Here is a 16943-nt window from a genome sequence, read left to right as displayed (position 1 = left end):
TTCACAATCTTCTAGTAAAGCTCTATTAAAGCTCAAAGCTTAAAAGCTTAATAGGTCTGTCACTTATTCTTTAAAAATTAAAAACAAAGGGTTTAAAATTTCTAAAGCTGTTTTCATACATACTTTTTCTTTATTTTCCCCCATCATCCCCTGTAAATTATAGGTCAAAAAAACAACAACAAAAAAATGAGGGAAATCATGATTTGAATTTTCTGGAAATGTGAATTTAACAAGTCAGTTAAGCTATCAAGTTGTCCCTCACATAGTTTGTATCCAAAAACTAGTATCTTGATTTCTTCCTGCTCAAGGGTATAAGAAATACTCCACATATGTCTGCATAGTCTACCTCTTTAAAAGAAGATTAGATGGCATTGGAGAAGATAATGCTAAGTGAAGTCAGCCAATCCCAAAAAAACAAATGCTGAATGTTTTCTCTGATATAAGTGGGATGACTCATAATGGGGTAAGGAGGGAGAGCTTGGGAGGATTAGATGAATTCTAGATAGGGAAGAGGGGTGGGAGGGAAAGGGAGGGGGAAGGGGATTAGCAAAGATGGTGGAATGTGATGGTCATCATTATACAAAGCACGTGTATAAAGACTTGAATTGGGTGTCAACATACCTTATATACAAACAGAGATACGAAAAATTATGGTATATATATGTATTAAGAATTGTAATGCAAAAGAAAAGTACATGTATAATGGCATAAATTGATGTGAACATACTTTATATACAGAGATACGAAAAATTGTGCTCTATATGTGTAATAAGGATTGTAATGCATTCCACTGTTGTCGTGTATTTAAAAAAAAGTAATAAAATCAATAAAAAAGAAAGAAAGAAGATCAGAGAACCCAACATAATCAATAATAGTTCCTACTCACAGATCACAACCTGAACTTGAGTTGCTTGTGGGAGGGAGGTAGAAAGAGAGCCAGGAACACAATGTGTGAAAGTCTGAAGAAGACCCTTATCCTGAGCTGTTAGTCATTTAGCATTCATTTTAGAAATAATGACACTTACTTACATCCAGCAGTTGGATTTCCAAATAACTGAAAGCTCCTCCACTGAGCTTATGGAATCTAAGATATCATCATTAATTCAATGCCATTTAAAATGAGCATTTGTTTGTGAGAACATATTCCATGGGTGGTAAGGATGTGAGTGGAAGGAAAGTACCGCTGAGTTTTGGGAGAAGGGCACTGCTACAAAAGAAATATGGTGGGCTGGGGATGTGGCTCAAGTGGTAGCGCGCTCGCCTGGCATGTGTGCGGCCCGGGTTCGATCCTCAGCACCACATACAAACAAAGATGTTGTGTCCGCCGAGAACTAAAAAAAAATAAATATTAAAAAAATTAAAAAAAAAAAAAGATACCGTTTAAAAAAAAAAACAAAAGAAATATGGTGAACAGGAAATTGAGGTTCATCAAGGATGAAGTCACTCTGTTGCAGACACCTCCAGGAAGAGCAAATGCTAATTTGAGAGGGGCAGCAGGAAGTGGGAGCTGATACTGGTGCTCAACATTTATGAGACAGTGAAGGGTGAAGTTTAAGGATATCAGTTCTGTAGCTTCTGGTTCTATGCCTACTAGCTGTGTAATTTTATTCAACTCTTTGGCCTCAGTATCCTCATCTATAAAATTGAAATGCTAGTATTTATTTTATAGTTCTTTGCTGAGGACTAAATAATACACCTCAAGTGTTTTGAACACTGCTTGTCACATAATAAATATTTACTAAGGTTATCTATTATATTATTTATTTATAATTATGATCCTTCATGGTAAGGTTCTGCATTTTTATTACTGAGCCTGTTTGAAGACACTTCTCTAAAATTATACACTTATAATTGATAAAAGCAGGGTTTAAACCCATTCTTCCTATCAGTAAGTCATACAAATACTTAAAATTCTTGAAATACATTTTCTACTTCTATCTTATGTCCTAGATCCTGATTCTCCAAGCAGCATGAACATCAGCTGAGAATTTGTTAAAAATGCAAATTTTCTGGTCCCATCCCACATCTGTCATTCAAAGTTGATAGTATAAGGACAGCTGGGTGCAGTTATTTTCTCTTTCCATAGAGGATATAACAACATTCAACAAGAGCCTTAAAGAATATCCTACAGGGTTTGTGAAACACTAGAACATATGTTTAGTCAAGACTGTGAAGAATTTTACCCTGGAGGTTTTGAACAAAAGACAGTTGATATTCTAGGACAGCTGAATTTCAGACTTTCCTGGGAACTGGGAGCTGAATCATTATACTACCAATTTTCCCGGTGATGTTGGGCAACTCTCATATTTGTAGGTTTATTTTTTCCCATCGGCAAAATAAATAATGCCTCACATCCCTCACCATTTTATATTCTACTGAATGAACTCTAACTGCCTCCTGAACTAGACTTTTACAAATAGGATATAAAATAAAATAAAAATATCAAAAATGGAGTGACTTGTTGGGTTGAGTTACAAGAAAATGAAATTCTTGGGTTTTTAAAAATTGAATCAGAGAATGAAAAACTTGCAAGAGGTTTAGAAATCTCATTTCTAAGTGATATAGAATGAACTCTATATAATATTAAGCTAGTAATATAAGTAAGTCACCTTCTTGAAGAGAAAAAGGAAAATATCACAAACTCCTCCTCACTTTAGTTTACTATAGTGAGAGCTTCCCCTGGAAAACAAACTGTGAATCTGAGTGCGGGTGTGTGTGGGGACACTCAGACTGGAGGTTCACACACCTAAGCTTTAATCTAAGAAGTTTTCTACTAGATATGAGCTTGCTTTGGCTTCTTTGAGACTCAGTTGGTCCAGCTATAAAATATAAAGGAAGACTAAACTGCATCATGTCTTAGAAAATCAGTTAATCCTTGTTGATTTATCAGACGACAGCAGTGAAGATGCCTCCTCTGACAACGGCAGTTGTGACAAACACTATCAGATGACAACAATTCAAAGCAAATGAGGAGAAACTTCAGAAAATGAAATCATCCCTGTGGTCCAGGTATTTTTGGTGTCAAATGATAGTATGTAATTTCCAAAACAAAGTCATAGGTCATAGGTTTTTTTTTTCCTCCCTAGGGGTAACCACTCACTTTTCCAATACACATATGTAAATAGCATTTTTTAAACTTGTCTTGGAGATTATATATATATATATATATATAATATATATATATATATATATATACACATACACATACACATATTAGAAATATTGGTTTAAAGAATAAGGGGGAAGAACCAACTGCACTTGGGACTTATTCCCTAATGATGGAGATAAAGAAGATGGAGTCTTTTCATAGAATGAAAATCTAGCAAGATTTTACTTTTTTAAGAAAGCAACTATGGAAGAAGGAAGAACCAACATAGTAGCTCTATGATTAACCGAAGGCCTTTGGTCCCCTTGATCCCTTGCATGCAGCTCCTGCTGAGGCCTTCTCATGGGCCATTATTTGGACTTTGGTTATAAATTACTTTCCAGAAACCAAGGCTTCCTAGAGAAGCTCTACAATTTAGCCTAAAAGGCTAAATCCTAGGACTGGTAGTTTTGAAATTTAAAAATGCCTCAAATTTCCATAATGGTTGGAGAATGAACTGAAAGTTAACTAGTCACCAACAAACCTCAAAGTCCCTAAACTTAAATATTCTATTTAGTTAAAAATGCAGTGTGAAACATGATGGCAGATAGTTGCAATGCCCCATTCAACTCATGGAAGGGAAATCAAAAGCCTGAAATCAGATTTCAGGTTCCATATTCTGTCACTACCGGCATACTCAGTTTGCTTCTCTATAGGTCACTCTGCATAATTTCCCCTCAAAGGCAGAGGATTCTCTTGGTATAATCTCTAATACGAGGAAGCATGAAGGACATCAAGCAATGAAAAACTAACATGTGAGTGTGGCAAAGAGAATGAGAAAATACGAGAAGATGAACAGAGAACTGGAGAGGTCAGCAGTAGCTAGAGAAGACAGAGTTTGTTAGTTTTGTGCTGCTCTGACAAAAATACCTGAGAAGAAAAACTAAAGGGAGAAAAAGTCAATTTGGAGCTCACAGTTTCAGAGGTCTTCATCCATAAGGGGCCTACTTCATTGTTCTGGGCCCAAAGTGAGGCAGCCCATCATGGAGGAAGGATGCTACAGAGGAAAGTTGTTCACCTCATGGAAAGGTCAGGAAGCAGAGAGAGTGTGAGAGAGAGAGGGTGGAGGGGGGGAAGAGGCCCTAGGGAATATGCAGCCTTCCAGGATATACCCCTACTTTCTCCAGCCATGTCTCATCTACCTCTCATCCAGTTAATTCAAACTAGGATGGATTTAATAGGTTAAAGCTCCCACAGTGCAATAATTTTACCTCTCAACATTCCTGCATTAGGAACTTTTGTGGGACAGGAGCTTTGGGGGACATCTCCTATCCAAACCATAAGACAGGGACTTGAGGACAAGTACACCTAGGTAGGCTTTCTTCTAGAAGTGAAAGAAGTCATGGAAGGTTCTATGCCAGAGGAACAGCATGAGCTAATCTGCCTTATGCTGGAATGATGGTCTAATAGACAGAGGAAAGATTTTTTTTGAGGATCTGTAGGACTAAATGAGTAGCCTAAATTTCAAAAAATTCCTGCTGTGTTTTTGATTTGTTGATGAAGAAAGTAATACAAACAGGCGTCCACCATCATCATTGTCATCTTCACCAGAGTTTGAGGCCAACAGAGAACCCAGTGGGCCCACAGCTACTTTGTAAAGCTCCTCTGAGTATAGATGCCACTTCCAGCAGTAGCACCAGAGAATATGTTCAGAGAAAAGCCATGCAAATTAACTCTGGCAGTTACTTGGCTCTTGGATATAAGCCAGTAGTGTCTGTCACTGAACTACATCCCCAGTCATTTTTATTTTGAGACAGGGTCTTACTCAGTTGTCCAGGCTAACCTCCAATCCACCTACCTTATTCTCCTGAGTTCCTGGGACTATAGGCATGCACCATCATGCCTGGCCATTTTGGCTCATGTCTCAGAATTCATTTTAAAAACAACAGCCTTTTTCAGTAGCTAGAGATGATGGACAATGTTGGTAAATGGTAAAATTATCTCTGGACCTATAGCAATCATGCCATGCTTAGTTGTACTGCCCATTGTTTTTATTTTATTTTTTTAATGTTGGTGTTGTTGTTGTTTTGTTTCCTTTTTGTGATGCTTGCATAGGAACACCTTTGTTACATCAGGGAATGTGAAATACAAGCACAAAAGTGAAATGAATAAACAGGATTAAAGAGCCAGAATCAGAGTTTACTGTGACATCTAATCATCGCAAAGAAGGATCTAAACCACATGAGTGTAGCTACAAAATGAGTAAACACATTGGATTTAAAATAAAACTCAGTATCCAAGTAAAGAAAGAGGTTTGTAACACCAAAGAGTGAGCTGATCAGAATCTAACTATGCTGAGGCCTTGATCTTGGATTTACAGACTGTCTTGTAAAATGAAATAAATTTCTGCTAATTTTTTTTCTTTTTTTTTTTTTAATTTTTTATTGTTGGCTGTTCAAAACATTACATAGTTCTTGATATATCATATTTCACACTTTGATTCAAGTGGGTTATGAACTCCCATTTTTACCCCATATACAGATTGCAGAATTACATCAGTTACACATCCATTGATTTACATATTGCCATACTAGTGTCTGTTGTGTTCTGCTGCCTTTCCTATCCTCTACTATCCCCCCTCCCCTCCTCTCCCCTCCCCTCTTCTCTCTCTGTCCCCTCTACTGACATTCATTTGTCCCCCTTGTATTATTTTTCCCTTTCCCCTCACTTCCTCTTGTATGTACTTTTGTATAACTCTGAGGGTCTCCTTCCATTACCATGCAATTTCCCTTCTCTCTCCCTTTCCCTCCCACCTCTCATCCCTGTTAAATGTTAATCTTCTTCTCCTGCTCTTCGTCCCTACTCTGATCTTAGTTACTCTCCTTATATCAAAGAAGACATTCGGCATTTGTTTTTTAGGGATTGGCTAGCTTCACTTAGCATAATCTGCTCTAATGCCATCCATTTCCCTGCAAATTCTATGATTTTGTCATTTTTTAATGCAGAGTAATACTCCATTGTGTATAAATGCCACATTTTTTTTTATCCATTCATCTATTGAAGGGGAAAACATAATAAATCTGTATATAAATAAAAATGTATATATACACACACATATGTATGGATATGTATATATAATCTATATAACAGTAAATCTGTAGATTCTTGAGACTCAAAGCCTTTTCTCATTTTTTGAAAACATTTAAGTAGAATTCAATCTATTCTTATGTTAGAAGCAGAGAAATTATTATATCAAGGATGCTGTGTATGTACTATAAATTAAGCACAAAATTTTTATGTTTACTGATAAGAAAATTCTCTTTATGATATATAATTCTTTAATTTAAAAATACAATCATTGATTTATTAATAAATATATAAACCTTGGTATATTTTTTTAAAATAAACATATTTTAAGACTGGTATGTATTAAGTACAGGTTTCTATTATTAAAAATAACTAATTTATGAATATCAAAACATTCTAAATAAATATCAAAACATTTTAAGCAAAAAAAATAAATAAAAAAAAATAAAATAAAATAAAACTCAACTTTGACAATAAGGAAAAATCCTGGTATATCAGCAGTGTGTTTATATGCCTGGTGTGTTCCCTTTCTCACCCTCTAAACATATGTGTTTTCTTAGGAAAATGAGGAGGAAGGGTTGGGAAGATGATCAATGCTACAGGATCATTCCTCTTTCAGCCTGATGCTGTCTCTGACATTCCTCAATTAGGGAGGGACAATAGACTTCTCTACTGGGAAGAATTTTAATGGTGTACATTATCATTCGTAAGAGTTTTTATTTTGTGATAATGTCACAATTGCTTACAGTTTAACTCCATCACAAACTATAAAGAAAATTATATCTATAGTAGAAAATTTCAAATGAACATTCTATTTAACACAGAGAAAAATATCCACCTTTCCTAGATTGCTATAGAGAAGATTAAAATATTAGGTATATTTTTATAATATTAAGCTAGATATGCATTTCTAGACGTGAAGTCATAAAATAAAAGTACATTGACTTGACTATGCAAAGTCTGTCTTTCTTTCTTTTTTTTTTTTTTTTGGTGTGTGTGGTACTGGAGATATAGGCCAGGGTCTCACACATACTAAGAAACTCTCTACCACTAAGCTAAATCCCCAACCCTTAACATTATGATATAAAAGAGTAATAAGCAAAAATCAGAAAATCTTTAAATGAACAACTAATAGAAAAAAATGATTCTGAAGTTATAGTAGAAAGTTTTAGTTAATTTTGGTCTCTTGTTTTTTTGACAATATCTTTTAGTATTTCCCTTGGACCTGATTATATGATTATGCCACTTCTTAAGAGCCTTGGAACTAAATGACAGTAAACATAGTTAACTAAACAGGAATGTGAAGGAGGAATGAATTCTGCTGTCTCCAGCCTCATGGGTGTGTGCTTTGTAGGGGAGGATAGAGCTTCTGCTCAGAAGGGTCTTATGCTTGAATTAATGCAGGGCTGTCATTATGACATTTTTAATTATTTGGGGGAAAGGAGCCTTGCACTGTCATTTTGCAATGAAAATTATGCATTGGTCCCATAGTTGGTGTCCTATAAACTATCTATAAAGCAATAAGTTTTATGCCAAAGAAAATGATCAAGAGATATAAGAATAATACTAGTCCTGAAAAGTTTATACTCTAGAAGTAGAAGTAAGCTCAGTAGTCAAATTATAGTCAAACAAAGCAGACAATGAAGAACCAGAGAAGGGAGAGGTTAATGCTACATAGAATGAGGCCCAAGTCTGTGGAAGAAGTTTTTGGTTGAAGCAAAAAGACAGGATTGAACATTGACAGTTTGGAAGAAAACACAGGGATACAGGGAACACGTGGGTATGTGGAATCATTTGCTTTGGGAGGAGCAAGAAGAAAGCAGGCTGGAAAAGTTGGCTGGTCTCAGTCATAAAAGGGCCAGGAATGTCCAGGGGGTGCCATAAATAATTCAACAGGAACTGTGAGCCGATGAACGGTTGTAGAAAAGAACCAGTTAGTCACAGCCACCATTTAGATTAAAGCAGGCAGTGATGGTCCTTCTGGTACCTCTGGACCCCCAGCCCAGTCTGAGGGTCACAAACAATGTAAACTTGATATTTTACAGAGTGGCCAGATGGAAAGTGATATCAAAGTCAGAACTCAACTCTTTTTTATTCAACCAGGTAAACTCTACTTGCTCTTAGCTGGCCAACAAAATATGTGCACTCACTCTGGAGAGCCAACTTGTATTAAAGTTTGAATAGTCAGAACAGATCACACAAACTAAGACAGCTCTGACAGTAACATCCCTTCCCCCACAAAAGAAAATATTTCCAGAGTAAATTAAGACACACACACACACACACATAACACAGGAAGACATCTCCATCTCCTAAAATGGTACCACCCACTAATAAAGGAGTTCTTATTAGAATGGTTCAATCTCCTTCAGAAAAAAATGTATAGAAGCTAAAATCAACATCAAACCATTTCATCAACTACAATTGGAATCTCTATCAGGGCTGCATCAGAAAAAAAATCTATAACTCTTGCACTTCAAGTTAAATCTTAAAATGAAATATTCATTCTGTTTCTGTGTTTCTCACCAAATCCACACTCATGCATGCATACACACACACACACACACACACACACACGGCAACTGAACAATTTAATTTCCTTCTAAACTTCAAAAGAAATTTATATTTCCACCTTTTCTAAATGTTTCAACCAATCACAGTGAGGAAAAGAAAAAAAGTCACCCTGCAGACACAGTAATATTTTAATACATTACTTGATTTAAATTAGAAAGCAACTGTCCCTTCAGTAGAGATATAGCAAAAAGAGTTCATGTGGATACAAAAAAAAATGCATAAAGGGTGAAACAGAAGCAAATGAATTAACCACAAAGATACCCAAGAAAGGAATATTAAATTCAATAGATACCTGTTAAAATGTATCGCTGAAACAAAATATGACTCTAACTTGGTAGTTCTGTTTTAACTATTTATTCACAAAACGAAAGTATACAGCAAACAATAAACATTCTCAAAATGAAATCTTAGGGGTACACTTCCCTTTAGTTCACAGTTCACATAATCTGTGCCTCACTATTTAATTATGCTTCTGTTTTTAAATGAAAGAAATACAAAAATAATTACATTTAAGGCATCATAATTTTCAATATTCTTTTCAATCATAAAAAATGATTTTCTTTAAAACAAATTTGGACTTGAATATCAGTGTATTCCTAAAAAATGAAAATCTGGCTTCTTAGTTACTATTACCACCCTATATTAAGTTGTCATAATATATAATCAAAGAAAATAAAAGGTTTGTATTTGAGAACTGTTATATAAAATGAATCTAATTTGAGAAATTAAACTCAGGAACAAAAATTAAATAGATGCTTCTTAGAGTTTTTCCATTTTAGTCATCTGACCTTTCATATGGAAATTAACATAAGAGATGTCTTGGCCTTCCAATGTGGTCTTTTTAGAAGAAGTGACATAATGCATTAACTTATCAATAGTTAAAATGAACTCAGTATCATCTTCTGTTCCAGCAAATTCTCTCTCCTTTCTCTGAGCTACACATCTCTAAGAGAATGCTGAATGAGTGAGTATATAGGATGATCCTCAGAAGTTCCAACCTAACCACATATTCTGAAAACTGGCACTGGAAATATAATGAAGCCCATCCAAGGTCTTCTCTTCTACAAATTGGCAGGTTATTAAGAATGAAATAATGGGAAAAGTCTCCATGTTGCTGCATTTCAAAAACTACAAAAAAATGTTCTTCAAAAGAGAAAAGAAAGTCTCCTACCTTTTTAAAAATTCCATGTACTCGGTGTGCTTGATGAGTCCTGTCCTCATCATTATTGTTTGAAAACATTGTCGATCAATGGCCCAAAGTTTCACATTTACAAGAGCTAGAGAAAGGAGAAAAAGAAAACAAACAGGGAAAAATTAATTAGAGAATTTCAACTGTGAACAATATCCTGCAAAACAGATGAGTTATTCATGAGCGGTATGAAAATGATTAACCTTTCACATGCACTTGAAGCTAATATCATAACACTGCTCTATTCCATTAGAGTCAGGTATGCCTACAAGCACAATGTACTTCATAATTTTCCATACTAGCATTATTATCCACTAGGAAGTTTCCTTTTGCTTATGGTATGAGAGTAGTTAAGCACACCCTGAAAATACTTACTGATTCAAAGACTTTCTATGAAGAAAAAAGCATGCAGATAAAAAGAGGTTCACAAGTAATAATACTCCCTGATAATTCCCCCAAATGATATTAACGACTCATATGACCATATTTTAATTACAAAAATTAGAAGTAAAAATTCAATTTACAGGTTTAAAGGGGAATTCAATAAATTAGAAATAATAATTGCATAATAATTTCTATAGAAAGCTTGTTAAACAAATTGTAGCCTGTGCCCAAAGTGGCCACATAGAAGTTTTATTAGATATTTTTGGTGAATTTTAATTTCTACTCCTACACACTGTCATCTTGACAACGCATAATTAAATGTTGAATCTGCAATGTATGTATGTATGTATGGAAAGACTACAATGAAACCCACTAATTTGTACTATAAATATGTGTTTATAATTCTAATAATAATAAATAAGAAGCCATTCTGCCAAGAAATAATTGTGGAAGCCAGATATCCCAGAACTGCTAAACAGATAAGCATAAGGAAAAAAATGACAGATGCTATAATATATATGAAACAATACACCAAGATAACCTTAGGTTTTAAAAGATAAACACACTGAAAATCTTGATAATTGAATCTGCATGATATATGACAGGCTTATTTTATTATCCTCTCCAATTGTATATATGTTTTCAAATTTTCATAATAGAAAATAAGTCAAGTTAGTTTTGAAATAAAGAAAACCAATATACCTCATACCCAGAGGGTATGGAGTAGAGAAAAGGTATGTGAGGGTTTGAGCAAGACTGCTGAGGGGGCCAAGATATGGTTTAATGAGAAACACAGAAAGGTAGAGAAATACAAGTCTCTCTTTGCCATCGTTCTCAAACCAAGCATAGTACATGAGTGAATCGAGACTGGAGATTAAGGGGGAGAGAAAATGTTTGCAGAGAATGAGGTCCCACATATACCTCAAGGGAAAAAGACAGTGGAAATAAAGGAACAGGGGACAAGGAGGTAAAGGAAATGTTATTCTACAGAATAAACCCTATTCTTGAATTTTACCTCGTTTTTCCTTGCAAAACTGAGGATAAGAAATTAAAATATGACTTCTCCTTTGTCTAGCTCCTCAGAGGTGAAAAAAAAAAACATGCTCAGTTAAGTAGAAAAAGAGCAAAAGCAAAAAGAACTGATGTGCTCGTGGCTTCTCTTTTCCAAACAGCCTTAAAAATGACACATAATCTAAAGCAAAGCTATCACGGTTTTTCTCCAATCATATTCTAGTTCTTCTGATGACTCCAGGCTCTCTTCCAAAACACCTGTGTACTTGAGACATACCGTGAGACTAGATGACACAAACATGAAAAACATGGAAAATCAGGGGAGGTTTCCCAAGCAGAGCAGGAAGGGAGACCTTGAAACGTGATGGAGGCCAACCCTGAATAGAAGTGGTTGAAGAGGAAAGTACATAAACAGGAGCACAGCTGGGAATGAGCCCAGGAGAACCTTCCCATAGAACACTGAAATGGCCGAGACTTCTGTAGGGTTGCTACTGTCTGAGAGTCAGTTGATGCAGGGCCCTAGAACCTAGGCTCATGGAGCCAGGATTAATTTGAGGAACAACAGCAAGCTAGTAGAGATCTTTAAAAAAGAAAATAAAGCAAAGTAAAAAACCAAAATTTAAAAGAATATACTCTGGGTACATCAATACTTTACATGTTTATAAATAAAGTAAGTAAATAAAAATTTCCCTGTATTCATCATCACCTAATGATTTCTAGGTATTTTGTAATATAGATAGGTCTCCCACTAAGCACAAATAAGGACGCACTCACCAATTTTGTTATTTAAAAAAAAAAACAGTGGCAATAAAAATAATTGAAAATACTATGTGGTGAGTTGTAAAAATATATAATAGTTGCAACTATGTATATATAATATATAACATGTTATGCATTATATAATAGTATCATATATCATTTTTATATACTATGTATTTACATACATAATATATGTTTAGATATTATATATTCATATATGTCTTATTTTTTATAGACATTTTTAAATGCACCTTAAAGAAATGACTAGAAGTGGAATGTCTATGTGAAATACAGCATGCATACATTTTTAAGGCTTTGTCCTGCAGAGAAACTTAACACATTCACACTCCTAGCAGTAATACATGAAATTGTTATTATAGACTCTAAGAGATATGACCATGGTGATAGCTGAGAAAAAACCAATATAGGAAAGGCATACATTGGATTAAAAGACACCAGAGTCAAACAGACTACAGACCAACAGTGGTGCCATCAAATAAAAAGTTACATAGAAACTGTAGGGCAGAGTAGTAATATATTGAAAGTTCTATCTAAAGAAAATTGTTCTGTTAAATATCTTGTGTGCAGTTTTCCAACAAGGAGCAATAAGCCAATGTCATGGTCAAGTCAAGAAAGGAGGTTTGTAATGAATATGGCAGCAATAAGAATAAGAGCAAAGGTTTGTCTGGTGTGTGTGTGTGTGTGTGTGTGTGTGTGTGTTTTCTTAGCAAATGCTACCAATTTTGCTATTTATCTCTAATATCTACTTCTTCAGATACATTTGCATATTCTCTCATAGAAAGCTCCTTTCCTGTTTCTTATAATCTCTTCTACTACTAGAAATAAGCTTTTCCTTTGAGAAGGATTAGGTATATTTCTTTATTAATGGTTTACATGCATAAATTTCACCTGCAAAAAAATTCACAAATGAATGTAATCTTAGGTGACCTCTAGCGTTGTGTTAAAAAGCTCTAAACTGAATTGATCAGATTTTATTATCCATATGTTTAAAAATGACTTATATAAATGAGTTAACACAATCCAATCACTGCAATTTCTGTTTGGTTCTTGTTTACTTGGGCTGCTGATGTGTCTCTACATAAAGCTTCATTTCAGATAACGGTGCTGCATGATAATGAACATAGGTTGATGAGATCACAGTCTTATCCATGACCTTGAGTAGGATGCCAAAACAGTTTTTTATATTCAGTTAATATACATATTAGTCAAGTCAGCATTTTACAGGTGGGCAAGCATGACTAATAATCATCTTGCCTTGTTATAAAAAATGTGGTTATACTGGAGCTGTGATTAATGTCTTGGTTCTCAAACAGCCTGCTGGAATGTAAGTCTGTTTGCTTCCACAACTTAAAGAGATTATTCAAAAGAATCACTTCATTTACCTTTGATTTTAAGTGTTATTTTTACCTGTGTAGGGAATAAACACTGAGCAAATAAAATTTCTGTGATTTTCAAGACGAATGCTGTGGTTGAACTTTTAAAAAGTCTGAAGGGCATAAAACAGAGCACTGGAAAGAGTTTCCTTTCTGTTCAAGTATGAATCTAAAATTCTTTGCTAAAATATGTTTCATATTCTGGGAGTAAGGCCACATTCCACACTGGAAAGCATAAGAACTTTGATTACTACAAGATCACAAGTGTACCGAGCACATTCAACAGGGGTTAAAGTCAGCTTTCATTTAGGGAACACCCAAGATCACAGGGGAAGGAGCCACAAAGATGTAATAAACTAAGAGACCACAAATCTGAATTTAGTTTATGTTCTATGGGGGAATTCATCTATTGTCCCACTTAAATTTTGGAACAATACTGAGAAAGCATATGTAACTATGAAAGCAATGATAGACTTAAATATTTACTTGGGACATATTTATCTTCCATCAGTCTTAAAGATACTGGTGCTGGGTATACAAGTTAGAAAATAAATTCAGCCCCGCCCTCAAGAAACTTGTGATTCAGTACAGAGGTCCACAAACTACTGTAATTCCAAATTGGCCCATGGTCTGTTTTTGTACAGTCTACTAGCAAAGAAAGGGCTTTGTATTTTTACATGGTTAGAATTTCAAAAGCATATTTTTTGATACATGAAAATTATATAAAACAAATTTCAGTGTCCATAAAAGTCTTCTTGGAACATAGCCATGCCCCTTCATTTACATATTGTCTCTGGCTGAACCAAGCAACTGCAACACAGACCATATGGACCCCAAGGTCTAAAATATTTCCAACAACACTTGCTGATTTCTGGCCTAGTGAAAGAAAAAACAACTCGAGATATAAACCTACCATGGCTAAGTGTCTGGGGCGTGAATAAGCAGAAAAGGCAACATATACTTTCTTGGGGCACAGCTGAGAAGGACTGATTAAAGAAGATTTACAGAGAGGAATCATCTCAGAGTTCCTTAGGTGGTGTTATGGACTGAATGTCTGTGTTCCCCCAAAATTAGTGAGTTGAAGCCCTAATCACCAAACTGATAGAATTAGGAGGTAGGATCTTTGGGAGGTGATTCGATTTAGGTCTTAAGATGAGATGGGATCAGTATCCTTATTAAAAAGGATGGGATCAGAATTCTTACTAAAAAGAGAAACTCATAAGGTCCTTCTCTCTCTGAATGTAGGCACCAAAGAAAGGCCATATGAGCATCTAATCAGGAGAAGAGTTATCTCTAAGAGCTAGACCATGCTTATACCCTAATGTTGGACTTCTGGCCTCCCAAAGTATAAGAAATACCATTTGTTTTCTAACCTATTAATCTGTGGTATTTCTTATAACAGCCTAAACTGATGAAGACCACCTGTCATCCACGGAGCCGTAAGGAGTCTGTATATGGATCTCAAGGGATTCTTGAATTTGAGAGGCAAAAACAACACCTTTATTTTTACTACCCTGTAACTGAAATTTAGTATTTCTTTCAATTCTAAGTGTAAGCAACAAACCACCCTGGTGATTTGTCACCAATAGAAACCATGGCTATTTTTATATCACCCTACATTTGCTATAGCTAACTGAAATATTACTACTTTGAAATCAGAGGCATTGCTAGACCAGCCTTTAGATCTTAATTTTGAAAATTGTTATATAACAATTCACACTTTATTACTATATTTCAATATAAATGGTTTTCTTTGGTTAGCCTACATATTTTATTTTATGCTTTTAAAAACATAAAATATATAGTCTTTTAGAGAAGTCCATATATAACTAAACTGACAAATAGGTCAACAGCACTCAAGATTAAGAGCTCCTGTACAGGGCTGGTGGTGTAACCTAGCGTAGAGCTCTTGCCTAGTTTGTGTGATACCCTGCATTCAATTCCCAGGACTGATAAAGGCACAGTTGATATATTTCACTGGTCTGCATCCATAGTGGCATGCCAGTTGTTAAAACATCAAAACACATTTATATTATTTAGTAAACAGGCCTGAGTTCACTGACTGTTCCCCCTGACCTTTCAGAACAATCCCCTAGATCTCCATAGTTTAGTAACTAGAAGATTAACATTGAGCTCAACAGTGACTTCCCAGAGTTTGCTCTGGAAGTAAGTCTCCAAGGGAGTTGTTACATTTTTTATCATGTCCCCCTCTCCATGCTTTAGTCAGCTTTTTCACCACTCTGATTATAAGATCTGACAAGAATGTTGGAGAGGAGGAAAAGTTTATTTAGGGCTCAGTTCAGAGGTTTCAGTTCCTTCAGAGCCAGAACTCCATTGCTCTGGACCTGACATGAGGCAGAACATCAAGGGGGCGGTGGAGGAAGGAAGCTCAGGACATGGTAGTAGGAAGCAGAGAAAGGGTTCCTCACCAGGGATAAATATATATACCCCCCAAAAGGGTGATGACCCATCTCCTCCAGGAACACTCTACAGTTACTACCTGCCTACAGTTACTACTCAGTTAATCCCTATCACTGGATCACGTGGGTCAGGTTAAGACTCTTATAATCCAATCATTTGACCTCCAAATATTCTACTATTGTTTCACACATGAGCTTTTAGGGTTGCCTCATATCTAAACCATAGCATCCTACCACCAGTGATTTCCAGAAAGGGATCTGGTAGGCATGTATGAAGAAGTAACAGCATAACTCCTGAAGGAGCCTTCAAGTGGTCCAGGTAGTCAGAGATTAGAGGTAGTCAGAGGTGAAACAGAAATGAGAAGATAAGCCCAAGTTGAAGACTATAGTTCTTGTATGCCTGCTCTGGGGCTACGTCTAGATCCACAAGTCTGAGGAGAAGGTACTGAAGAATTTAAAACAAATGATTCACTTCAAAAAGATTATGGTAGAAAACACCTATTAGTATATTGGAGGAGAGGACTTAGAAACAACAGAGATAAAGATAGTAATAGAGATCAATTAACAGCTCTTACAGTTACCCAGGTGGGTAGATTCTGGTGATGGCAATGAAGCTAGAGAGGTAGGTGAATTTTTAAAGGCATTAAGGACCTTGAATAGGCAAGACAGGTCAGAAAGAAGAAATTTGACTCTAATATCCAATTCTCTAGATTAGATATATGAACGGAAATGAAATAGTGGAATCACGAATGTTGCATTTATATTATTAAAAAATTCAGGTGACTGTACTTTCAATAGCTGCCTTTTTTTCTGTTTTTGTTTGTTTGTTTCATTTTGTTTTTGTGGTGATGAGGATTGAACCCAGGGCTTTCTTTCTGATTTTTTTAAGGGCAATAATCATGCATATCAAAAACTAATTTGAATGACTTAGCAATAATTAAAATAAGCTAAACTGTGGAGCCAACATACATGCCCTTTAGTGGATGAATGGATAAAAAATATTTGGCATATATACACAGTGAAATTTTACTCAGCAATAA

At 35.4% G+C, this 16943-nt stretch overlaps 1 protein-coding gene across 3 annotated transcripts in view; it reads right to left on the bottom strand.

The window, feature by feature from the left end:
- The window catches only part of Prkg1 (protein kinase cGMP-dependent 1), a 1168403-nt gene that overhangs the window by 401031 nt on the left and 750429 nt on the right, over window positions 1-16943 (bottom strand). For all 3 annotated transcript variants that reach the window (XM_048807597.1, XM_048807595.1, XM_048807598.1), the window contains exon 4: window positions 9918-10023. In XM_048807597.1, the coding sequence (XP_048663554.1) occupies window positions 9918-10023 (106 nt within the window). The remainder of the gene's footprint in view (window positions 1-9917; window positions 10024-16943) is intronic.

The sequence above is a fragment of the Marmota marmota genome, unplaced genomic scaffold, assembly GCF_001458135.2.
Source record: "Marmota marmota marmota unplaced genomic scaffold, marMar, whole genome shotgun sequence".
Classification (NCBI taxonomy): domain Eukaryota; kingdom Metazoa; phylum Chordata; class Mammalia; order Rodentia; family Sciuridae; genus Marmota; species Marmota marmota.
This window is presented reverse-complemented; position numbering and strand designations above follow the sequence as displayed.